This window comes from Sardina pilchardus, chromosome 4, assembly GCF_963854185.1.
Source record: "Sardina pilchardus chromosome 4, fSarPil1.1, whole genome shotgun sequence".
Classification (NCBI taxonomy): domain Eukaryota; kingdom Metazoa; phylum Chordata; class Actinopteri; order Clupeiformes; family Clupeidae; genus Sardina; species Sardina pilchardus.
Window position 1 is genome coordinate 11,359,573 of NC_084997.1, and position 24,324 is coordinate 11,383,896.

Consider the following 24,324-nt stretch of genomic DNA (forward strand, 5'->3'; position numbering starts at 1 on the left):
TTGTGCCTTTTAATTATACTGCTATTTTCAATATGGTGTTTCATAGCTTTTTATGCATATGTTTTCCATCTGGGCTTTATATTGTTTTGTTTGCCCAGCTGTGTTACTTTTAAGACCTTGGTTGTCTGTGTGTGCGGATCATCCTCCTGTTCAGCGCTACTGTAATGTGCACAGATGCCTTGTGTTGTCACTGAAAAATGCATTGGGCAACAGCTGCCTCCCGTTCCCTCAATAGAGGAAGCATGTCTGAATGTCTGAAGCGCAGGCACGTCCTGTCGGCTTGTTTGCTTTCTTCTTTTGTACACACACAATATGCTTCACGAAGCCAAACGTCTTGATAGCAGGCATGCCAAGCGAAACAAAGAGAAACGGAACACATGAGATGTGATGTGCGAGCTAGAGATATGTTTATTCTGACTAATACCAACTCTCAGTGGCACATCTGTGTTTTTCATTATCTCTCATTTTTTGCTCTCAGTTTGAACGAAATCAGACGCGGTATTTATTTCTTCCTTAAGAAAAGAGAGGGATCTATTTAGCCTCAACAGTGAATATGTCACGTAGCATCGGCTGTGTCAGACGCTGTGAATATTCTGGAGTTAGCCGGCCACTCAGTGGGCCGATTCAGATGACTGAACCCAAAAGGAAGAGCCAGAGCACACGATTAACTTAAAGAGAGTTTTAATAGGTGCAATGAAGACACTGCGCATCCAAACGGTGATCGTTCGCACCTATTAAACACTCTATAAGACATCAGTGTGCTCCAGCACCACTTCCTCTGGGCTCAGTCAGCTGGAGTGGCCCGTCGAGTGTTGCTGATTCCGTGATCTTGCTCTGTGAGCGCCAAGGGGATGGAGCACAAGGGATACCGTATTACATACTCTGTAATTATATACACAAACAGAACACAAATACTGTGCCTTAACAGTTCAAATGTAGCATATGTGCTGTTGTGTCAGACACTGTGAATATTCAGGAATTGTATGCACATACACATGCAGCATCCTTGTGTGTAATTTAGTGAAAATGACTGTTGCTTCTGCACTCAACCTGTTGACCTGTTTATGTTGCAGATAAATCATGGATGCATACCCCTGAGGCTCTGGCCAAACACTTCATTGCGTACAATGTCAAGGTATGTAAAGAGCCGACCCCCATAAAAACATATGATCTCATGTGTAAATGATAGCTCAAGTGTTTATGTATTAAGTCAGCAGGAGCACATGTGACTATTGCATGTCCACAACAGCATGATTGCTGTACCTGGTAGCGTGGTAACAACTATTGACGAGCAGTTGTTTTGAATCAATGCGTGGAGTGGGCTTTCGCTGCTGTGCTCTATAGACAGTTTTCAACATTGCCTCTTTCTGATGTCTAGTACAAACACATACAGCATACACAACAAATGCTTTTCAACGTGTTATTTTCAAAACTACTCAATACAACATTGTAAGGGTTGAGAACACGCAAACAGAGAAACAGCATGAATGGACGGATCAATGCAAATAGATTTTGACTGCAGAACATGAACCATCACAAACAGACTTTGTTTTTGTCTTACTCCTTTGGCAGTCAACAATACACACATCCAAAAGGCAATCCCTGGCCTGCTTGTTCACTCACTCACTCCCTCACTCACTGTCTGTAAGACTTCTTTTCTGCACCGCGGCGCTTCACAAAAGCCCGGGCTCCTGTTCGGAGGTGAAGGCTTGTCAGCTTCCACCTTCCCGGGGCTTTCGGGGGATGTCTTACTGAACTATGAAGAAGAAGGAAATCGGAGGTGTGGGTTAAAACCATCAGCTGTCGCTGAAGCATCTCCAACTCCTTACTTAAACAGGGAGAGAGACACAAAGACAGAGAGAGAGAGAGAGAGGGAGAGAGCGGAGGGCAGACAGAGCAAGTGGCTATCGGGAAGGTTGAGGAATGGTACTTTGCCAGCGGGTTCGGATGATGGATGAGCACAGACGGGGCTTATGTGGCGAAAACCTCCTCCTTCCCCTCAGAGTCCAGCAGGGTGCGGTGCAGTGATTGGAAAGGAGCGGCGCTTCACCTTGTGTATCTGTCATCGCCACTTCACTCCTGCTCCCTCGGCGCCACCGCTCGCCCTTGAACACGGCCAGCCACCGTCATAAAACAGGGCCAAAAGAAATCATCAGGACACTCACTCGGTTCAAGTGTTTGAGTTCAAGTGTGACGCGATGCATTCAAAATGTATCAAGTATTTTAGTATATTGATCATAGTAATTATTTCAGTATGCTGAAAACGAATAGAAGTCTAAATGAGGATGAGGCCAATGTCAAAATTAAAGCACATAATAACTTATTTATATTATCTGGAAAGAACTGGAGAGGGGATGTTGCCCAGAGGACCATGAACATTTCTGATTGGGGCTAAATATCTCACTTCTAATGGAAGTGAGTGTATGGAGCTTGAATGACATTCACAGTCATTTGGACGGTGAGGTGTATTTTGAACAAGCACACAGTGTCATTGGAGAAGTGTCTCGATGTGCTATTAGAAAGAGTTCAGCCATATTAAATTAAAATGAAAGTACATCACCTCAGTAATGCCCGGTGTGCAGACAGAGTGCAGGTGAAAGTGTTGCTTTGCGGAGTAGCTGCAGAGGTCTTTGGGATACAGATGTCCAGAACACAAGGACCTGAAGCAAAGGCAAGGAGAGCCAGAGCATGTTGCCAGCCAGACGCGCGACCACATGGTGGCATGGCAAAGGTTAATAGCTCCATCTGTTGGATACAGGCAGTAGTGCTTAACTCTCCGCTCACCGTTCACACTCAGAAGATTTCACTAGGGGGAAAGTACATTGAAATGCCTCTCAACAGATGTAGGAAAAGTTTTCTCTACACTAGTAGAATTTCATAAATCTTTTTGTCAATACTGGGTATTATTGAAGAGGTTTCTTGGGTAACATTGGTAACCACCTATTGAATTTATGCATTGCACTTGGCATATTTGGGATGTTCTGTTGTAGAATGTTTACAGTAATTCATGGTGTGATGTTGTGCTTAATTTTGGCTAGGCTTGGACAAAACAACATGAAGCAATTGACTCCTTTACCTGTACCTTTTTGCTGCAAATAGTAATGACTGAATTTCATTTTGTTTTCTGTAGTTCCTCGGCAACACAGAGGTTGAGCAACCTAAAGGCACAGAGATTGTGAGAGATGCAGTCAGAAAGCTTAAGGTAAGTGATCTATAATGCACCATGTAATGCACAAGAAGGGGAATTGGAAACCTAATGCTTGAAGTCAGGGCTGATCATAACAACTTGTATTTACTCATTTAAATGTTTGATCTCCAGACGTCTAGAGAGCAGGCTCACAGGCACAGGTACTGTTCAAATTAGTATTACTAGAAAAAAGCAAATTAAGCTAAATTAATATATAAGACATGTCATATGTATTCTATCAAGGACACATTTACCATAATAAGCAAAACACCCACACTTCTGCAATTTCATACACACACACACACACACACACACACACACACGCACATAAATCAAACACAAGGTTGACAGTACACAGACCATGTAGAGAATTCCTACAGCCTGAGAATTACTGTAAATACAAAAGAGCTCGTATGCAATATTGCACTGTCAAGAGTACATTTGTGCATACAGTATGTATACCTCCGTCTAAATGAGATAATGATGGTGAGTGAATGCTCTCCATACATCGTACTGTATATGTTACAGTAATCAAATACTGTAATTCAGCTTCAATAACCGCTAAATACCACTCTCTTCGTTGTGACCAAAAACCTATTGGAGCCTGGTTTAAAAAAATGGCCATTTAAATGAACAGTTATGTACATGGTCGGACGGATTTAGAGGGTCTTGCATCTGAACTCTATATATACAGTAGTATGTAATACAAGAGAAAACTAATCCTTGGCACAATTCAGAACGGGTACATTTTACATCCACCTGAACACTGATGCCTTCACCCACACAGTACCTGTCTGATCCATAGAGTTTCATATTACAGGGTTTTGTTTTTAATCCGTGTTTAAATCCATGGCCATGGATATACTGAAAGAGATTGAATGGCTTGTTGTTTTACATATATCAACGCTGCATTATAATCAGTTGATGTGACAGAATGTTCCTGTGTTGAAACTCAGCACACCTTCTCTACTAGGTCCACTTCACCTTGCATGTATGGGATAGGCTATATCACTGGCAACTAGACATGTCTCCTGAGGATGTATTGCTTATGTGTGTAAGATTAGCATACCTGCCAATGATGGTGGAAGCAATAAAGGGAAAGGCCTGGCATGAAGACATTTTTATTATTGAAGTAAAATCAAACAATCTATCTTGCGTAAATGTAGTGAGTTTTTGTGGACTTTTCATCATCCATTTATATAATTGTCTTACTGTAAGATAACAAAAAGCTTTCTTCTTACATATTTTCCCTTTCCTATTTGAGTGAGAGACATATCCTCAAAAACAAATAAAGACTATTCTTTATTTATACTATAAGTGGCTGCTAAAAACTAAGTCATGACACACCACCTGTCCTACTAGTTGGGCGACAGGTTTGTATTTTCTCAGAACACTGATAACTGAATAAACAGATATGCCTCGGAGAAATAGTACCGTATCATATTGATTTAATTAGTGTCCCTGGACTTTATTTCACCCCAAAAAAGCGACGACATGTCTTCTGCCATCACTGACTAGGGTAAAGAGAGAGTGCCCACAGACTGAGTCTCCTACCGCTGCTGCTGTTACTACAATTACTGCTACTGTATGAGATCGAGTGCTCTTGAGATGAGGGCTGTCATCATACCATCAGTGCTGCTGTTCTCCATGTGCGGCGAGCCAGAGCACTGGGGCTGCTGCTGCACTCACTAGGCAGGTGAATATCTACACATAGCTCAGGGAACACCAAGAAGTGCTGGAGAAGCTTGGAACCATGATGGACTGAAGGACAGCTCTGAGCCTCACTCATGGTGAACTGCTGAGCACCAAAAACAAAATGGATACCGAGGTTGGGCATTTGAAGATGGTCAGTGTAGCACAAGACAGAGAACTGACCATTATGAAAGAAAGACTGGTGGACAGTGAGACTCAAGTGGAATCTCTGAAAAGCCTGAATGTACTGTAGCACAAGAGGCAGAACTGGCAGCCTTGAAGACCAGACTGGCTGCTAGTGAAACTGAAGTGGCGAATCCAGGGAAGGAAACTGCAGTACAGAGAGCTAATCAGAAAGACATTGCAGCACAACACACGTGACCAGACCGCTATGGAGGCTGAAGTGATGAACCTCAAGATGGAAAATGCATCATGCACACAGACCTGATCACTGTGAAGACCACAGTGATGGACCTGGTCAGGGAAAATGCCGCACACGAGACAGAGTTGGTCGTGTTGAAGAGAAAGATGGACACTGCTGAAGCAGAAGTGGTGGACCTGAACACTGAGAACTTAATACAACTGTCAGAGCTGACAGCATTGAAGAACAGACTGGTTCCACTGAGACTGCAGTAGAGGATTTACAGAAGGAGGCTGCGGGGAAACCTAAGGTGGCGTTCTCAACCGCTCTAACTAATGCAGGATACACACTGGCCAAGAACTTGGTTTTCACTAAAATCATCACCAATGTTGGACAGGCCTATAGCAGTAAAACTGATTTCTTTACAGCTCCAGTCAAAAGAGTTTACTACTGTGGATTCACAGTGGTGGAGCTGCCAAAATCTCGCTCTGCAAATCAAGATGCTCAGAAATGGGGAGCAAGTCATGTATTTAGAAGAGTATGATACTGACGGGTATAAAACCTATTTCTCCAGTGGTGCCACTCTACAGTTGGACATGGGAGATTTTGTTAAACTACAACAGTTGTAGTTGTTAAACTACAACTAAAACAATGAGTAATAAACCACCATCTGTCCATATCAAGCCTGGTTGAGAGCTGTGTGTCACACAAACAACTGTTCCACAGTCCCCTCGGGACAGTTACAGCTCTGCTGCCCAGTATTACAGTACTACAAGATGTCTCTTTTCTCCCCTTGCAGTTTCAAAGGCACATCAAGAAATCAGAAGGCCAGAAGGTTCCAAAGGTGGAATTACAAATATCAATTTACGGAGTAAAGATATTAGATCCTAAGACAAAGGTATGTGTACCAATGAAGTGTATTTGCTTACAGGTGTAATATCTCTAAATCATATTTACAAATATAGGTGTCCTCTTCGTTAAAATAAATGACTGTTTTCTACTCGCAGGATGTGCTGCACAATTGCCAGTTGCACAGGATATCCTTCTGTGCTGATGATAAAACAGACAAAAGGATATTTACATTCATCTGCAAAGACTCGGAATCAAATAAACACCTCTGCTACGTGTTTGACAGTGAAAAATGTGTAAGATATTTTCGACACTTATCTTCTATTTCAATCAGTTTCTGAAATTAAAGATGAATTAAAATGTTCATTATAAACTGCACGGATAAGCTTGAAACATTCTTTTCCCCGGAAATATGTACAGTGGTTCAGTGAAGTGCAATGTCTATGTCACAGTGCATTGAGGTTTCCCTAAACCTGTTTCCTAGGCAGAGGAGATCACTCTGACTATTGGCCAAGCCTTTGACTTGGCCTACAAGAAGTTTCTGGAGTCAGGAGGAAAAGATGTAGAGACACGGAAACAGATAGGAACCCTTCAGAAGAGAGTAAGACTTATTTGGACATGTAGCGTGTTCACTCAGATCCTAGAATACTTCAAGTATTTTGTTACAGTGGCGACGTTTGATTTGATACATTTAACACATGTCCACTCACTGACAGTATTTTCTCTGATTTGTCTTCGACAGATCCAGGAACTCGAATCGGAAAATACCGAGTTGAAGAAGCAGTTACAGAACTTAGATGAGCAGTTGAGAAGTTCCAAAGTGTCCCCTGTATGAGCTTCCTTGCCAAATCCCCCCCCCCAGATATCTCTTTCTCTCTCTCTCTTTCTCTCTCTTGCACCTCTTGTGCTGTTTTTTTTCTTCTTTCCTGAGTAGTACTAGCGCTGTCAATTTCTCTTCCTCCTGAACTCCCCCTCCGTGTGATCTCTCCCACAGCTGCTGCACTTAAACTCGGCTAACGAAGCGTACATGCTGCAGAGGCCTTCCTCTCTCTTCTGGTGTCACAATCTCACCTCCTTCTCGTGTCTCGAGATCTCCTCTGTCACTCTCACGCCTATGAGCTCTCCCGAGTCCAACTTCTCCACGGGCCTCCTCACCCCTCCTCCCGCTAAGCCTGCGCTTCCAAAGCCTCCCAACGGATGCAGTATCCCACGGCCTCGCGTAAAAAAAAAAAAAAAAGCACACACCTTTCCTTCTCTTCTCTTTCCAATCTTGGCTGGTGTGCTTTGGGCTCAGCAGCCAGCTGTCTCACTTCTATCTTTTTTTTCTTCTGCTGCTGCTTCGCTCCAGCCTGCCATCTTCTGCATTAGCAACTGCATGTGACTTCTTCTCCATTTAAAACCTTTTTTTTTTTTGGTGATGTTGTTTGTTTCGTTTGGGTACTTAAGCTTGCACTCAATGATAAATGTTTTGATAGATAAAAATGTGGTTCTTTCACACAGCCTGAGTGTGCATGATTGTGTGTTGTTGATCTGAGCATAGCATAGTGTGAAGGCTCGGGAGCGGCGTTCTGACCTTGCTCTAATGTCCTTGGTTCCCTGCAGGCGGGCAGCATCTCCACAAAACCATCCACAGACATTTTTGACATGATTCCCTTCTCCGCTGTGGAGCCACTGGTTCCATTACCGGCGAGTAACGGAGCGTCACCCCCTCCCCCAGCACAACCAGCAGACCCACGTAAGCCCCCGACTTGCATGCCAACGTCTTGAGCTACCGCTACCAGAACAGATTTACTGTAGAGCATAGCACAGCATTCTCATAATGGATGATTATGGATGATGGGCCATTTCTGTTCTGTAGTAATCAGCATAATGAATGAGAATTATTTGCTTTTTGGAGATGCTAAGCACCTCTTGAGCTGCATCTGTAACTCACTCACACCTGGGTTTTCAGTTAGTTTGTTATGTGTGGATTCTAAATAGCAGAACTGGTATCTCCCTGATCATCCTGTCAAGAAAATGTCCTTTCTACTAAGAATTCTGTTTCTTACCCGTGAACAATTTCTTGGATACACTTGGTTGACCAAGAGAATTGAAACATTCTATATTAGCATAACTGTGTCAAGCACAGATAAACACACAGAGCACACTACGGTAAACCGTCTAGTGATAAACTGACTGGCGTCTTTCTCTTTGTTTTCTTCCAAAAAAACTCTCAGGGCCAGCAGGGAAAATAAAGTCTAAGGGCTCTATTATCAGGATCAACTGGGCATTGTCGCAAGTCACTCGCCCTAGTTTCTTTGGGGGCGGTCCTAGCGCAAAAGGCTATAATGACAGCTTGAAAAGTGAACATTGCGCTCAGCGCAAAGTGAAAAGGGGTTGTCTTAATTTAGTTAATTAGTCGTGGGTGTCTTTTGGGCGTAGCATGCTATAAACCAATTAGATTTCACACTCTCATTCCCTTTAAAAGCCTGGCGCATTGTTCAATGGTCTGTTGGTATTATCATGGCGGAGTTACCTGGACGTCTACTCCAGAAGAGACCGACTTGCTCGTGCGTGAGGCATGGGCGGCGCGTAATGGAGGCTTCCTAAGCCTTCCCAATTTTTATGCTGGGAAATTGTGAAAATAATGTACATGATGTGTGAATATTATTTTCTAACACGGATAGTTCCGGTCCTTGATGATGATTGGCTGAATCGCGTTCGATGCTGTTATAAAATCCAACACAAACATACACCTTGACCGCATTTCGTTAATGCACTACCACAACTTGCACAAAAGTTAAAGTGGCTGCGTGTCGATGTTGCATGGCAACCATTCCTATGGAAGAAATATGTATTGGCGGAAGAATGATTATCTGTGAATACATCGACGTATAGTTACCGTTTTAGAAAAGCAATAAGTCACTCTAGTCCATAGTTTAGGCTACACTGATTTTAGAACAGCTAAGGGGGGTTTTAGGCACTTGCTTACGGTCTCTCGGGGCTTATGACTTAAATAGATTATTTCAGAATGAACGCAGCAGCCGCAGCTGTAGTCAGAAGCTAGTTCTCACTATTGATCATTATCATTATTACATTTCCCTTGTGTGTATGTGTGTGTGTGTGTGTATTCACACCAAATTGGCATGCCATGCCGTACCCACCCAATATGCACAGCATCCCATTAGCTGCCTGCCATCAGGCTATTTACAATCTTCTATTTTAAGAAAAAGTCAGTCAATACGTTATCAAAATTAACTTAATGAGCTATATAGCTATATCCACGCGCACACATTTCGTCTGAACAGGAGAGATTACGCACGCAGGCGCGCAACTAGGCTACGTGTTGTTTTCTTTTACTCCGCTATCAGCACACAATGTGAAGCTAATTCACTAACTCCTACTCATCATGGATATCGCAAGTTCTTTAAACAAACAAAACAGAAAGGATGGAGGATGGAGGCAGCTAGAGAAGTTATTCCAGATGAGCAATAACAAGGTAGACAGTTGCCAGAACACTACAGCTGTTTAATGCCAGACGTTAAAGGTATGCTAGAACAAAACTAACTGAAGGTAACTTAGCCATAGGGCTGTGTAATGTTGTCTAAATGAGCAGGTCACTGTTAGACGTTATTGTTGTATTATTGCATGTGGATGTTGTTATGCTATGTATGCTACTTTTTGCTGACCAATACACGAACCTAAAACCGAGAAACGGACAAATATTATTTAATTATATTCGGGCTGCGCGCGCTCCTGCTGATGAAAGAAGTGCGCACTGTGCACTCTTCCATATCCCCAAGCCTCATGCGCTCATATAATAGCCTTTCAGCTATGCGCGAGTGATTTCCGACTAGGTTTTTCCTGGTCAGTGGCGCACTTACTTTCTTCATCCATATATTAGCGACTGGCGAGCTTTGCGCCGGACCACACCTCTTCTCTTCACTGACACGCCCGTTAGGGCGCAATATCATCTCCCATTTAGAGAACGTACATTTGCGCTGGACAAATGAAGGATGCGCTCGCAGAGAATAGTAATTAAAGGTTGCGCAAGTGGCGAAAGCTCATTGCGCGACCGGCAAAATCGGGCCCTAGATGTCTGGCACATCTTGCCAAATCTCTTGCGGTTGTGCCGTTCAGACAGCACAAACTCCATGTTATTGAGACAAACAGGGTTTTTCAGACTCCTTTGGAAACGGTCGGTCGTACTTACTGTGCCTCACTCAGCATTCCCGCTGCCTAACATCACTGCAGTGGTACTCCGTGGAGATGGATGCCACCAGATGGTGATGGCTGAGACTGATGCCTTCTCTAATGAGACTGGACGGTGCAGCTCTGATTCATTGGTTTATAGAGAGACATTTGATTCACTGCTTAACTGGACGACAGCTGGACAAGTGGAATTTCACAGGGATGCTACTTTTTGATACTAGTACTTTGGTCTAAGGTGTGTGTGTGTGAGAGAGAGAGAGAGAGAGAGAGAGAGAGAGAGAGAGAGAGAGAGTTTTCATAACAAATGTGTCTCTCCAAACCACACCTGAGGGTCACATTTCCAGAGACTTTCTGCCAAGAACTCCAGAAACGAAAAAGAAATAAATTGCCCATTTAGCACCATTCATTACCCTCATGTCCCAGACACCTCCCCAAACAGGACACCTGTACTGCGCCACAATCCAGCACAGCACAGTACCTCTCTACATCTCTCTCTCTCCCTCCCTCCCTCCCTCTCTCTCTCTCTCTCTCTCTCTCTCCCTCCCTCTCTCTCTCTCTATCTATCTCACACATAGGGACAGATCTTTTTGGCGCCGAACCCTTTGACCCGTTCATCTGTGGGGCCGCTGACTTCCCTCCGGACATCCAATCCAAGCTGGACGAGATGCAGGTGACTGCATGTCTGTGAATTATTAGCACATGGCGACGCATGCATATGAGGCAGCTGCCGGAGCAGACGGTAGGCACGGTGACTGGGAGAGGTGGACCCCCTCGCCCAGCCAGCTCCCCCCCCTCCGCCCGTCTCTCTAATGTCTATCGATCACACCCAGAAGCCCGCGAGCTCAGCCATGCGTGTGTGTGTGTATGTGTGTGCGCGCTTGTGGGTATGCGTGCCCGTGTGTGTGTGTGTGTGTGTGTGTGTGTGTGTGTACTGTATGTGTGCACGGCTGGAGCTCAGTCAGGTAATCTTGCTGCCATTCAGGGAGTAGTTGGCTAGCGCGCTAGAGCTGTGATGATAATGATATTTTGCTTCACAGTGAGGGAGTTAGTCGGTGAAATTCCATTATCACTCTGTGTAATTTGGCAGTGATATTACTTGATGAAGTGGTCTGTCTTTACTGTGCATGTGTGACCCTGATTTAATCTAACCAAAAACTATAACGTCAACGTTTCTCTTTCTCTGATGTTTTTAAAGTTATTGAACTCTTTATTTTCTTCATTTATTACTACTCAGGTAACGCCTAAAAGTGTAATGAAAATGAAAAAATACTGGAACTAGCTGATTCCTGTTTACTGTTCAGTAAAACACATTATTCAATAACACTGAATGATAAACGGTTGTATTGCTCTTTTAGCTGTTCTTTTTATTTTCACATTTGTATCTCTGTAACCTTTTTTCTTGTTAACTCCCCTTTCTTTTTTCGCTTCTGCTGGCAGCGTCAGAGATGGTTTGTATATTTGTCTAACCTCACGCTTTTCTTGTGGTTGGCTAGGGCCACTAGTTTTTCAAGTCCTCTTCTGAAAAAAGAGTGTTTCCATCAATCCATTCCAAGTATTACTTAAGTATTACCCAAGTATAGTAAAAAAAAAGGTTCAAAGTTCCAATTGCTATCAGTGTCACTAAAGTTATATACAGTATCAGTAAATATTACTTCACACTGAAAAACCAGAAGCCCTAGTAAAAAAGTGATTTGAGTTCTTCAATCAATGTACTTGTATCAATGTATCAATGTATTTAACTTTCTTTATTGTTTTTTTAAATCTGGAAATAGCTAATTTTATATCTAATTGTGTGTTCTTTTTGTCTTTTTAGGAGGGGTTCAAAATGGGACTAACCCTAGAGGGCACTGTCTTTTCTCCAGACCCACTAGACGGTCGCTGCTGATGCCAAGAGGACTCTTTTTGTGAAATACTGTTTCCTGTTTCTATTAAATAAGTGCCAAAATTGAATCTACAGTCAAGATGTCAATGTTCTCACCTTGAGATTTGTATGTCTTTGCATTAGAATTTGGTTTACAAAAACAGAAATGTTTGAAAAAGAGAGAAATGTGATGGAACCTACATTTTAAGTCTGATAAGTTAAAACACTATTTTTATAACAATTATTAAAAAAAAGAATAGAGTAGTTTTGACACCCCCTTGTACAGGCATTGAAGGATGTAAATAGTATGTCCAATGGTACATGCTGTATCAAAAAGCTTAATATCTGAATTCTCATGTCCCGGCAATTACATTTTATTATGTTTCCAGCTGTCATTATATTTTAGTTCTTTGTTGTCATTTCAGAAACCTCTTCTGTTGCACACATACATTTCCATTGTACTTGTACCTGACAGTCTGCTTGTGATTGCCATGTAGGGATTCATAAATGCAATATAACATCGTTGAAGTCTGAAAACAGGAAACATTAGCATGACTCCTCAGTTCTGGCTGCAGCTCTGTAAAGTTATAAAGGACTGTACTAAAAACTACAGATACAGAAATGTTCCTTCATGACCACATTAATATGTTGGTCCCCATATTGAAGTATACATTACAGTAATATTGAGAATTCATTGTGTTCTCTGGCAGGACAGGAAGGATGTGGGTTCTAAGGCAAAATCAGTATTGACCTGAAGTTGTATTATGAAGTTTACAATTGCGTCATTAGAGGGGGATGTTGTCCCTTACATTTGTATAGGGTTGAAGTACGATGCATCATTGGGTAGCTATTGACATATTACTGGAATGCCAAACTGAGCTTCATGTTTAACACATTTTGTATGATTTAACATATTTTCATGACTAAAATGGATTCATTGAGATATTTTAATAGAACATGTAACCATCTGTTTGTATTCTTTATCCATTTAGCCCAGTATGTACTTTTTGAAATCCTCTTGGGTAGCAGAATTTCATTCCTTACTATGTTTTAGTACCCACTTGCACAAGGAAGCACTTTTAAAAGCCTTTGTCAGTATATTTTGATGTTAACACCTATATGTTTACATGATTACATTTAATTTGTATGCAGTATTTTAAACTTTGCCCCTGTAGTCATTAAATATAACATCACATGATACACCATGGTGTTTTTGAAGCTTTATTTTCAGTGTTTTGATATTATATACTCCATGTCCGGTTGTTGTTGTATGAACACCTCTCTCACTGTATGTGTACTCCTACTGGAGATGGAGGAGGAATTCAGAAAGGATCATGCCAGGAGCAGCTGGACAGCTGAGACTAGTCATGTTGGTTTTACTCTCAGAGTGAGGAAGTATAAAACCATGTGTTTTGTACAATACAAGTTATTTATTGAAGTCAAACTGTGGTAATACATATACATGAATGGGTAGTTATTTTGCTACATGTCGACTACTTTTCCTTTCTTTTCAAAGGAGTTGCAGCTATCAACTCTTCCATCTCATATTCACATGATGAATGATACTGAACTGTTACAATTTAAGCTACAGTCTTTAGTTAACTTTGGATGTAAACACACACTATCATATCACAACTCTTTTCGTAATTTACCTTGAAATAGATTCAGAAGTGTTTTTTACAAAGGCTATTTATCTAGTACAAAGCATTTTAACGTAAGATCAATGTTATGTCTCTCGCTATTTGGGTTTATACCCCTGAAGTCATTCTCTGTATAGCTGAGATGCCACATGCAGAGTAAGGGTTGCCTGGATGCCGTGGTCTCCTCCTGCTGTGCCATCTCAATTCACAAGTGCAGAACACTTGGCTGGGTAAGACAGCAGTCCATCACGTCTTTTCCCCCAAAGTGCATTTCCATGGGTTCTGGTGACTCTTTCAGTTGCCTACATTATCAGGACTTAGGCCATCCAGTTGTAACATGGGGTTAATCATAACTTCGGTCAAAAGCATAGCTTTACGTGATACTGTTTCAAATAATTTATCTAAAGCTAACAGTCTATGCACCTATGAAAAGCCATCAGCACCGAGCTGAAATAAGTTATGATACAAAACATTAAACAATTAGTCAGACAAGGTCATGCCCTTGCTGGTAGAGGTATACATTGCAGTACAGTTCAACAACTGAAAAAGTCACATCTTCCTAGCACTAAAATATATTGCACAGGTTCATACAAAGATCAGCAGAGCTAACCACATACAATATATTTACCAATATAATGAAGAATATTTCAACTCAATAGGGAATATATTATCTATCTCATAACCATGTTCTTAAAAAAAATCATCACTCAAGTTTAAATGAATAGTGAGTCATTTAAATCATAATGTGAATTTTATGTAGAAAATTTCCCAAAAATTCATAACCAAGTCAGAAAAAAATGTAAATTAAATATTCTCAATTGATTTCACAAAAAAGAGCTGAGATACACAAGCATATTTTTAATTTGTTGCATAGCAAAAAGATACATGAAGGCCTTGGCGTTAAGGCCATTCTTTGCAATGGCTGAAAGGTTGTTGGGAAGGAAAAGATTTGTTAGAAGGGACTGCAAAGCCGATTAAAGAGCCTAGCTACATGCATAAGAATATAACACATCCCAATAGCAAATACCTTGCTTAACTGATAAGCATACCAATGTTAATATGTCCAATATAAAGTCACTCAAACACACCTTTCCTCAGCCACTGATTTGGTTGTTCCATCAGTGACTGTAAGATCTTTATTCCACTGTCCACAACTCTGTTCTGTGCGACTGTTGGAAGATCCTCCCTGCAACTGTGTGGAAAATGTATCAATCCAAGTACATAGAGACGAGGTAGCTTACATCTGTACCAATCCACTGTCTCATCTTTAATTCTCAGTTGGATGTCATCATCATTACAGAGTGAAGGTACTTTACTTGGTTACAGGTGGCAATTTTTTTTATCAACATTCTCATTATCAAACATTCTTTCTTTAGAGGAATAACTGAAACAGGTTTCCATTTAGCACCATTTCTTTGTTGTAAAAAAGTAAACTTGAAAAAAAATGCATGACAAAAATAAACAAATGAGTTTGGTTTTGAAAAGGAAACTAATGATGTTCAGAGACACTTGTGTCAGGTGAAGCAACTGAACTCATGATTGATGAACAGCAGGTAATGACTGAATAAAACAAATCTGCAAATTATTTGTAATGAAAATTTCACGTTAAGTTTTATTTTTGGTTCGATTTCACAATAATCAATGCACATCATTATATTGCATTGATTTCAATGAATGTGGATTTTTCCCTATTAGGAAAAATAATGATTTACAGTGGGCTTGAAACTACTGCTGTTTTTTTGTTCTAAATGATTAGAAAGGGACAATAAATATCTTGCAACGGGGTCAGAGTAGTCCATTGTACGGTATGTACAAGGCTGATCGAGTCAGCAGTCAGTTCAAGAGTCTCAGGGTTCTCGTCACTACATCCCATTCTCCTCTGATTTATTACAAGAAGCAAACCGGCCCAATGTCAATTCCAAACTCCTGGTCTGCACCACCAATGTCCACAGGGGCCACGTCCACTATGGGAAGTCTTGCTGTTTTCTGTGTCCTGTACTCAAAAACTGTCTTGCCCCAGTTGCCATTGGCTTGCTGCAAAAGGAAAGAGTGATTTCATGTTAATGATAATTTTGTTGGAAAGTGTATTGCAAGGATATGCTATGACCGTGAACTTACTTCACAATTGTGTAGATTGAGGCTAGATGTTTTCAGTATAATAGTCTGAAGCTCAAAAATGCAATGTGCTTTTATATTCACTTAACTTAAGGCTAAGAATCAATGTGAGTGAACACATGTTGCTTCATGTTGGACTATTGTGCCTTTAAGACTTGTAGATAGGTATGTGGCTTCTCACTGATGTCAGTGGCAATATGCTCCCTCTACAGCCAAAGTACATAAGCTTTCAACTTACTGAGCAAGTATCTGCTACGACAGTGTATCTGAAACGGTTATTTCCCTCTGCCTTGAGCTCCAGATCGTTGGCTGCCTTGAGGACGACTGCTTTCTTCAGGTTTCCTGTCTTATCTTTGTAGGCCACACTGTTTTTGCAGTGGTAGGTGATGGTTTGGGAAGCCTCTTTGGACAGGAGACGGATGAAAGTCATCTGTACCGTCACAGCGTTGGCTGGCTGATCTTTGTTCCCATAGGCGAACTAAAAAAGAAATATGACTGTGATTAATTTGAAATATATTTTTTACATATGTTTGTAGTATGAGCTACAACCAAGTTGTGATGAAACTTCGAGGCTACACTGTTTTTGGTGGTTTTATTGCCCACCTTTATATATCATTACCTACAGTATATATCTTCTTTTTTTTTTGCATTTAAACCAGACACGCAGACTTTTGCCAAAGGTCCATGCCAATGGACTACTCTGCCATTTTCCACAGGCACTTTGGTTGGTTGAGATTAATTGGTTGAGAAATACACTGCTCTTTAATAGTGTATCAAACCTGTATTGCATGTTAACACCTTTGAGTGTCATTTTTAGATCATTATAAATCAGCTTAAGCTGACCAACAGCCCTCTAATTCCTCTTTGGAGGTACAGTTTCAGAGTTAAACATAAATAATAATGAACATAACTTAACACTGACTTCTTAATAACTTTAATGGCCAGCAGGGTTCACCAGTCATAGTGAAACCAATAGTACTGACCAACACCAGTGTACTTACTTGAACTCCACCATTCATATTGGTGCTAAACCAGATAGGCTTATTTGAAGGGGAGCTCCACCAGGACTTGCGAGGTATGCTGGATGGATTTGGGGATATACACGTCTCACCCGTGTCCATGTTGCAGTGCACTTTGATGGCATCCTCTGCACTTCCCTGGTTTGGATCCACCCAGTATTCACCTGGAATGATGACCATAAACTCATATTATGGCCAAGTAAGTCAATGGCTATCACTGACACTAGATTGTGGAAGATCTAAACGTCGACACAAAGACGTCGTCATTAGGACTCGTGAACTCGGTCAGTGAGGTGATGAAACTACATAAATCATGACAGGATGATGACAACGGTTACGGTTTTTACTGACCGCTCTTTTTCAGGGGGTAGCACTGTCTGATGTCCTCGCAAGTTCGTGCTGGGTGCTTCTTGCTGCCGTCGGGGCTGCGCATGTTGTCAATCTGACTGCTGAGGGCCTTCAGAGTGGCCTGGACGCCAGGGTCTGCCTGTAGGGCCTCGGAGGCATTGCTATTGGGCAGGGCCTCATCCTCGCTGAACTCTGGAGGTGGTGGCGGCCCGTAGTCACCCCCACCGAATAAGTCGTCCATAGCTGCAGTGGGGCGGCCAGGGGGACCAGGAGGCCCAGGTGGACCCTCCTCTCCAGGAGGTCCCTGGTGAGAACAAATGAAACGATGGCAATTTACTACACAACACTAGCCTTTAGCATGTATACAGCAGGTAATTAAGGCCATGTACAGTACAGGTATGTTTTATTTCTACAGACTACTTGCCTCGGGTCCGACTTCACCACTTAGACCACGAGTTCCTGGAGGTCCCATTGGTCCAGGCTGCCCCAGGTAGCCTTCTTTACCAGAAGGACCCACTGGCCCAGGAGGTCCCTAAGATAGAAAATATGGTCCTTTGTGCTGTTTTTTCTGTTTGTTCATCAAGTTATGCTCTAATTTGTAGATCAGAAATTCCCCCCATTGTTACAGTAATACTCACTCTTGGGCCACTTGGTCCAAAGATTCCAGGCATTCCTTGATCTCCAGTTGAGCCCTTGTTAAAACGACACACAGATATTCAAAAGGCACCCTACATTTTGCTTAAGACATCAACATACCAACATGTAATGGTATGAAATGGTAGTATGATCATTGTCCTTACTGGTGGTCCAGGAAGTCCTTGCAGACCAGTGAATCCTCTGTGACCTTTCTGGCCCCTCTCTCCGTGATCACCAAGGTCTCCTTTATCCCCTCTGGGTCCTTGTGGTCCCTGTAAGTGCATATTTATGAGTATCTGTGTATATCTTTATTTCATGCTATTAAACAGCATTCCTCAATGAAATTGTGTACCAGCCAGCTAATGTGATGTAATGACAGTATGACGTGTAAGATCTTACTGTGAGGCCTCTCTTTCCAGCTGAACCAGGAGGACCCACCGGACCTCTGGAGCCCTGTTTCAGGAAAATACCAATATGAGGACTTGTACAACGAACTTGTAAAATATATGGAAATATGGAGATATTCTTTGTTTCATTAAGCAAACTATAAGTGTCCAAAACCCAAATAAGGCCTTTCAGATAACACATTTTATAAAACAACTAGTAACATCTGGAACATGACTAGAACAACAGATTATGGCTCAGTCAGTCACCAAATGTCTAGAAAATCGTTACACATGGTTAAAATCGTGCATAAAACCAAGTAAAGCACACATACTGGTTCTCCCCTCTTGCCAGGACCTCCAGTTGTACCGACAGGGCCAGGAGACCCAGGAGCTCCCCGAGCCCCAGTCAGTCCCTCAGGGCCAAGATCCCCTCTGTCTCCCTGTGGGTCAACACAGGTGTGAAAAGGGGAGGAAGAGAGGATTAAGACAACCGTTGGTTGGGGGACACCAAGCGTGAGGTGTAGTGTGTTAAGATGCACTGTAGAGAGTGGGCAGCAGTCTTACCCTGAGACCGAGAACTCCATCTTTGCCTGGTGGGCCATCAGCGCCTGGGACACCCTGTTGAGATAGATTGGATAATTATGTTCTGCTAACATTTTCATTGTCATATGTAGACTATAATGTTGAGGGAATGAAAGGAGGGGCAAAAGAGAACAAGACAAGGATCAACAGCACACATATGATGCAAGGGTTGAGATTACAATACACATGTTTGGAAATACTTTACTGCTAATGCACTATTAGTGACGATATCTCAGGACATCCCCACTCGCTAGCAATCACTCAACATTTTGCGCTGAAATCTAATGTGAATGTTCAATTCATTCAAAGCACCACAACTGACATTAATTGAGTGATAAAATGGAGTAAATGGAGTACAGTGACTGTTCAATTTAGCATGTGACGTACAGATAAGCAAGTAGGCTTTATAAACGTGTTATGTGTGCACAAGCACATACAGCCTCTCTCACTGAACTTTGAGCTCTAAAAGTGAAGAGTGATATAGCTTGGCCATGACAGATACAAGACAGATTGGAACAGTTTGGAATGTTTTTGGGCTGTAGATGAAGAAACAAAAATCAAATTAAATAGTAGAAAACACAATTTGATGTCTTTAAGCTTGATCAGATGATAGGTTAATATGGCACTTGTGATCGTGGCATTTGTAGCCATGGCTGTGATAACCTGCGGCACTGGGTCTCTGGCCTCGTGCCGACGGCCGAAACAAAGTCATGGTGAAATTTGTTACACCACTCTCACTCGTGCCATACTGCTCAAGGGTGGGAAGTTCTGGGAACAATAACAGTAACAATGCTATGCTGAAATTGGCATCTTAAATTATTTTGCCCATTTCAGAATGTAATGACTGAATGATGTAAAGATGGGAACGTACTGGAGGTCCAGGGTCTCCACGGGGTCCATTAGCACCTGGCACACCGACTGGTCCCGAAGGGCCTTTGTCACCCTGAGAACCAGGATTTCCCTGTTTTCCTGGAGGACCCTGTAAACGCATCAAGCCACCAGTTGAGTTAAGTAGCATAATTGAGGTAAGTAGCATATTTGGGTAAGTAGCATATTTGGGCTAAATAGCATAGTTGAGATTTAGGGTCTTGAATTCAATCCATACCGCTGGCCCTGGAAGCCCTGACATTCCACGTTCTCCTCTTTGACCAGGAAGACCCACAATTCCCCTCATTCCTGTTGTGCCAGCTGGACCTGGAGGTCCATCAGGGCCCTGAAAGAGAAGAAGATTTACTATTGGTCAGATGGATGTTTTTATCTCCCCCCCAAAAAGCGTACCATAAATTGAGGGTAAATAGTAGTAATAATAATTTAATTTCATTCCCAGTCTGTTTAGATCCCTGGATATTATATCTGTGATTGCAGCACTAGTGGCTAATTAAAGGGCCCTCTATCTATCTAAAAATGTGCATAATGACTGGAGTAACGTTTCAATGTACGATTACATTTTCATCAGAGTCGGTGGAAGAGGGGATGTTTTAGAAAGAACATCTAGAATCATCCTCAGATGAGTAAAAGGGGGCTGTACCATCAAGCAGCCAATGGCATCAATTAACCAATTCCAACTGACTCTTCTTATCATTCATACGATCTGCTGATAGGATATTTACCGTGGGTCCATCTTCTCCACCGTCTCCTTTGTCTCCTATGCCACCAGAAGGACCAGCTGGGCCTCTCTCACCCTGACGTCCTGGAGGTCCATGGTCTCCACGTAAGCCAGGTGGTCCTTCTTTGCCAGGTTGACCAATCGGTCCAGCTGCTCCGAGAGGGCCCTAACAATGACAAAAGAGGGAAAGCCATTTCCATTTATTACAAAGTGAGATATTTGCCAAATAAAGCTACAACTACAACATTCTTCAGCTTCTTATAATCTAGGCCCAAAGACATCTTCAATTGTCTTCGACTACCCTCCTATTATCCCACACCCACCACCACACTCTATCGCTCTACCCAGTCAACCAACTCCAAGCAGATGGGTCCCCACCATCACCTAGATGTAGTTCTTTAGCTCTAGAACCTCGGGGGTTCTTGCTCTAGTCCTCTATCACTTTCAATATTCATATTGGTGCTATCTATAATAAGGAATACGGAATGGAGAACTGATTACTCACAGTTGGACCTGGTGGGCCAACTCGTCCAGCAGACCCGGGGAAACCAGTTGGGCCCTCAGATAAAAAAGAGACAACAAGTCAGCTCTCAGGTTCAATTCCTCTCATCGTGTGCTGGCTATTTTTGGATCAAAATGAACCAATGGCAAAAAACTAAATCAAAAACACTTACGGGTGCTCCCTGTGTTCCTCTGCCACCCTTTGGCCCAGCAACTCCCACAGGACCCTTAGAAAAACAACCAAATCAATCTGATTAATTTGCAGCCTCATGTGAAATAGATTACTAACCAATGGTAAGAATTTAACGCATACTCACCGGAGCCCCATGACCTCCTGACAACCCTGGGGGCCCAGGCGACCCGGCATCTCCTTTCTGTCCTGGCTCTCCAGGCTCTCCCTTCACTCCTGGCTGACCATCAGGACCCTGCACAGATCACGGGAGCAATCAACATGACGGAGTGAGTGCTAAGATTTAATCTCAGGTGGTGAAGGTCATGAATTTAGCCATGGTGAATTAGTGGTCAACTCACGGGTGGTCCGGCAAATCCAACAGGACCAATTGGCCCAGGTTCTCCCGGAGATCCCTAAGGGCAGGGATAATTGAGTTTAGTGCAACATGGAACTGGGTTTCTGCTTTCTGTTATCAGTTTTGTTGAAATAATTACTCACTGGCATTGCTCTTGACCCTGGTGGTCCAGGTGGCCCTTTTGGACCAGGTTCTCCCTGAGAATGAATTCCAAAATATCATGTTATTGCAAATTTAAAAGTATTGCTGATTATGGATACGCTGCCACTCCTAGACAAGCCTCACAGTCATCTTGCAGACCATGAGTTGTTGGCTATCATAATAAAATATTCAACAAATCAACAACAACAAAACAACAAAGAAAGACAACAAAAAAAGTTCTTTACCTTCTCACCACTAGGGCCAGCAGGTCCTCCTGGGCCCACAGGACCGGGAAGTCCCTATCATCACAGCATAAACAAGAGCATGTCAGGGAGGGCCTCATCGTATTTGCCAGTGAATTAAGCGGAGACATATGAAATGCAGGGGAAACATGCCATCACATGCCCCCTCACAGTTTGAACACACATAAAGACACAATGAGATAAGCATTTATGAGGAACTGTGCACAATCCATTTGGATGAAGACATGGAATTCAAAGCCACACAGCTGAAGTCTTGTAAACAGAGTGGTTGCTTGTCCCAGCACAGTGGTTAAAACGGCTGCCTCTCCTATTTGTTATTGGATATGTTTGCAGATTAAAGTTTGCCAAAACATGTACACTTTTGTTTTTGCCAAAAGGTTTGCTACCAGAATTCTTTGAAGTTTTGCTACCAGAACAATTTAAGAGGGTGAAACATTTATCAGTTACTCAATGTTCAATAGATTTCCATGTACCTAATTGAAGACCAAAACTGAAGTCAGCAGAACTGAAGTAAATCATTTTGAGATACCAGGCCCTCAAAACATGTATCTATGATCAATCTACTAACTGTATTGTACCCTTTGCAAAGATACAACAGGATTCTTCAATACCTTGCCTTTGTCCACATCAAATAATGTAGTTTGATTTTAAAAGACTCACTCTTGCACCATCATTTCCTGGTGTTCCCTCTGAACCTTTATCACCCAAGGCTCCCTGAAATGATCAAACAGAACATGTTTACAACTCTGTGTGGTCTTGACCGTAATTGTGACATGACATTGCCCCCACAACTGGTCCATACTCTGTCTCCTTTAGGTCCAGATGGCCCAGAGATGCCTCTCTCTCCTGGCATGCCCTGGAGCCCAGGTGGGCCGAGGTCACCAAGAGCACCTGTAGGTCCTGGGCTTCCCTGTGGATGGAGGGAGACATGTAAACGTTCTGCAACAAACCGTTAGTGATTCATTGTTGTACAAAGTAATTGGACAAATCAGTAATGATAGTCACTGCCCGGGCCAAACCGCAACGACATCATTATGGTACGTACCTTTGGTCCGTCGGGTCCTGCCGCTCCAGGAATACCCTTGGCTCCCTGCAATCCAGGAAGCCCCGGATCACCTCTCTCACCAGGTGTGCCACGCTCGCCCTAATGGATAGATAACTGCTCGTCAGGATCAAGCATAGGAAAACATGGCAAAGAACTCAAGTCTGGTATTGTTTAGATACATCTTTAAATCTTTAGAACAGTTCTTGAAATCAAACTTACTCTAGGTCCAAGGGCACCCACAGGTCCAATTTCTCCAGAAACACCCTGTGTATGACATTTGAATGTATCATGATTATGACAGACAATGACTATATAGGACTATACGAACATAGTTGTCATGCTTATAGAGGCTGTGTACATTAGAAAGTAACTTTTCATGATGTTGCATTAACATTAGACCATTACTAACCTGGTCACCTGGCTTTCCTCCCTCTCCTGGTGCACCTGGAGGTCCAGGCAATCCCTATACACATGACAAAAGACAGACAAAACATCAGCATTAGTGCATCTGTTGACATATATAGTCAGCCACTTTAGTAGAGAAGAACAGGCTGCAGTTCTCACCTGGAAGCCATGCATGCCAGGGGGCCCCTGCTCTCCTCTATCTCCTGCTGGTCCCTGAAACAGAAGAGGTCAAGGATGTCACTGAAGACTCTGGTGAGGTCATGTGTTCTCAGTGACAACCTGAGATGTGAGTTGATCAAAATAACAATTTTGACTAAACAACTGCTCACTTTTCTACCTGAAACGTCTGAAATCCTTCAGTTTCTATGTTTGCCTTATACATCTATGTTATCTAAAAATGACATCCGATCGAGTCGATAGTGGAAATAAAAGGATAACGTGTCTTTTTGAATATAAAAAAATATGGCAAAACTTACAGCAGGACCTGCAGGACCAGCTGGGCCTACTTCACCATCTTTACCAGGAGGCCCCTGAAACAAAGCAATAGTCAGAACTCCTTCAGAGAACACCTAGGAAAGGATATCAGCTGTTGGCGTGCATGGTTGCTCGTTACACTTACCCTCTGCCCTGGAACTCCTCCAGATCCTTGTTCTCCTGTCTTGCCTGGATCTCCCTACATGCATTGACATTAACTTGTTAGTCCCTGTTAGGTGGCAAAACATCTGACCAGATAACTTGACAGACATGACCTTGGATTTGTAAACTTACACTGAAACCTTTAGGACCGGGCAGTCCCATCGATCCTGGCTGGCCTCGTGTTCCAACAGACCCAGCTGGCCCTGGACGACCGTCCTCACCTGGTGGACCCTATGAAAACATAAATGTGTTGTTAATTTCACAATAATACTTTATTATTGCTTATTTCAATCACAATCATTTTTGTGTATAAATAATGAGCAATTCAGCATA

The 24,324-nt window shown here is 42.5% G+C and overlaps 2 protein-coding genes across 4 annotated transcripts in view; one reads left to right on the plus strand and one right to left on the minus strand.

Moving 5' to 3' along the window:
• Positions 1–13,341, plus strand: part of gulp1a (GULP PTB domain containing engulfment adaptor 1a) — a 65,643-nt gene extending 52,302 nt beyond the window's left edge. Inside the window, exons 4-14 of one of the 3 annotated variants that reach the window (XM_062534162.1) lie at positions 1,074–1,135; positions 3,131–3,202; positions 6,040–6,138; positions 6,248–6,385; positions 6,574–6,690; positions 6,832–6,918; positions 7,084–7,308; positions 7,692–7,824; positions 10,856–10,950; positions 11,718–11,728; positions 12,094–13,341. In XM_062534162.1, coding sequence (XP_062390146.1) covers positions 1,074–1,135; positions 3,131–3,202; positions 6,040–6,138; positions 6,248–6,385; positions 6,574–6,690; positions 6,832–6,918; positions 7,084–7,308; positions 7,692–7,824; positions 10,856–10,950; positions 11,718–11,728; positions 12,094–12,115 — 1,061 coding nt within the window. In that variant the 3' untranslated portion in view covers positions 12,116–13,341. The remainder of the gene's footprint in view (positions 1–1,073; positions 1,136–3,130; positions 3,203–6,039; positions 6,139–6,247; positions 6,386–6,573; positions 6,691–6,831; positions 6,919–7,083; positions 7,309–7,691; positions 7,825–10,855; positions 10,951–11,717; positions 11,729–12,093) is intronic. The other 2 variants (XM_062534161.1, XM_062534163.1) reach the window with 2 other exon arrangements.
• A 1,283-nt stretch (positions 13,342–14,624) lies between these two features.
• col5a2a (collagen, type V, alpha 2a) overlaps positions 14,625–24,324 on the minus strand; it is a 34,989-nt gene continuing 25,289 nt past the window's right edge. Inside the window, exons 27-54 of the mRNA XM_062534139.1 lie at positions 24,124–24,222; positions 23,975–24,028; positions 23,832–23,885; positions 23,515–23,568; positions 23,360–23,413; positions 23,170–23,214; positions 22,951–23,049; positions 22,708–22,815; positions 22,566–22,619; positions 21,888–21,941; positions 21,645–21,698; positions 21,506–21,559; positions 21,292–21,399; positions 21,148–21,201; positions 20,979–21,032; positions 20,478–20,639; positions 19,973–20,080; positions 19,739–19,846; positions 18,850–18,903; positions 18,618–18,725; positions 18,299–18,352; positions 18,064–18,171; positions 17,902–17,955; positions 17,688–17,795; positions 17,267–17,567; positions 16,898–17,079; positions 16,135–16,374; positions 14,625–15,815 (exon numbers count right to left, since the gene is read on the minus strand). Coding sequence (XP_062390123.1) covers positions 15,669–15,815; positions 16,135–16,374; positions 16,898–17,079; positions 17,267–17,567; positions 17,688–17,795; positions 17,902–17,955; positions 18,064–18,171; positions 18,299–18,352; positions 18,618–18,725; positions 18,850–18,903; positions 19,739–19,846; positions 19,973–20,080; positions 20,478–20,639; positions 20,979–21,032; positions 21,148–21,201; positions 21,292–21,399; positions 21,506–21,559; positions 21,645–21,698; positions 21,888–21,941; positions 22,566–22,619; positions 22,708–22,815; positions 22,951–23,049; positions 23,170–23,214; positions 23,360–23,413; positions 23,515–23,568; positions 23,832–23,885; positions 23,975–24,028; positions 24,124–24,222 — 2,733 coding nt within the window. The 3' untranslated portion in view covers positions 14,625–15,668. The remainder of the gene's footprint in view (positions 15,816–16,134; positions 16,375–16,897; positions 17,080–17,266; positions 17,568–17,687; positions 17,796–17,901; positions 17,956–18,063; positions 18,172–18,298; positions 18,353–18,617; positions 18,726–18,849; positions 18,904–19,738; positions 19,847–19,972; positions 20,081–20,477; positions 20,640–20,978; positions 21,033–21,147; positions 21,202–21,291; positions 21,400–21,505; positions 21,560–21,644; positions 21,699–21,887; positions 21,942–22,565; positions 22,620–22,707; positions 22,816–22,950; positions 23,050–23,169; positions 23,215–23,359; positions 23,414–23,514; positions 23,569–23,831; positions 23,886–23,974; positions 24,029–24,123; positions 24,223–24,324) is intronic.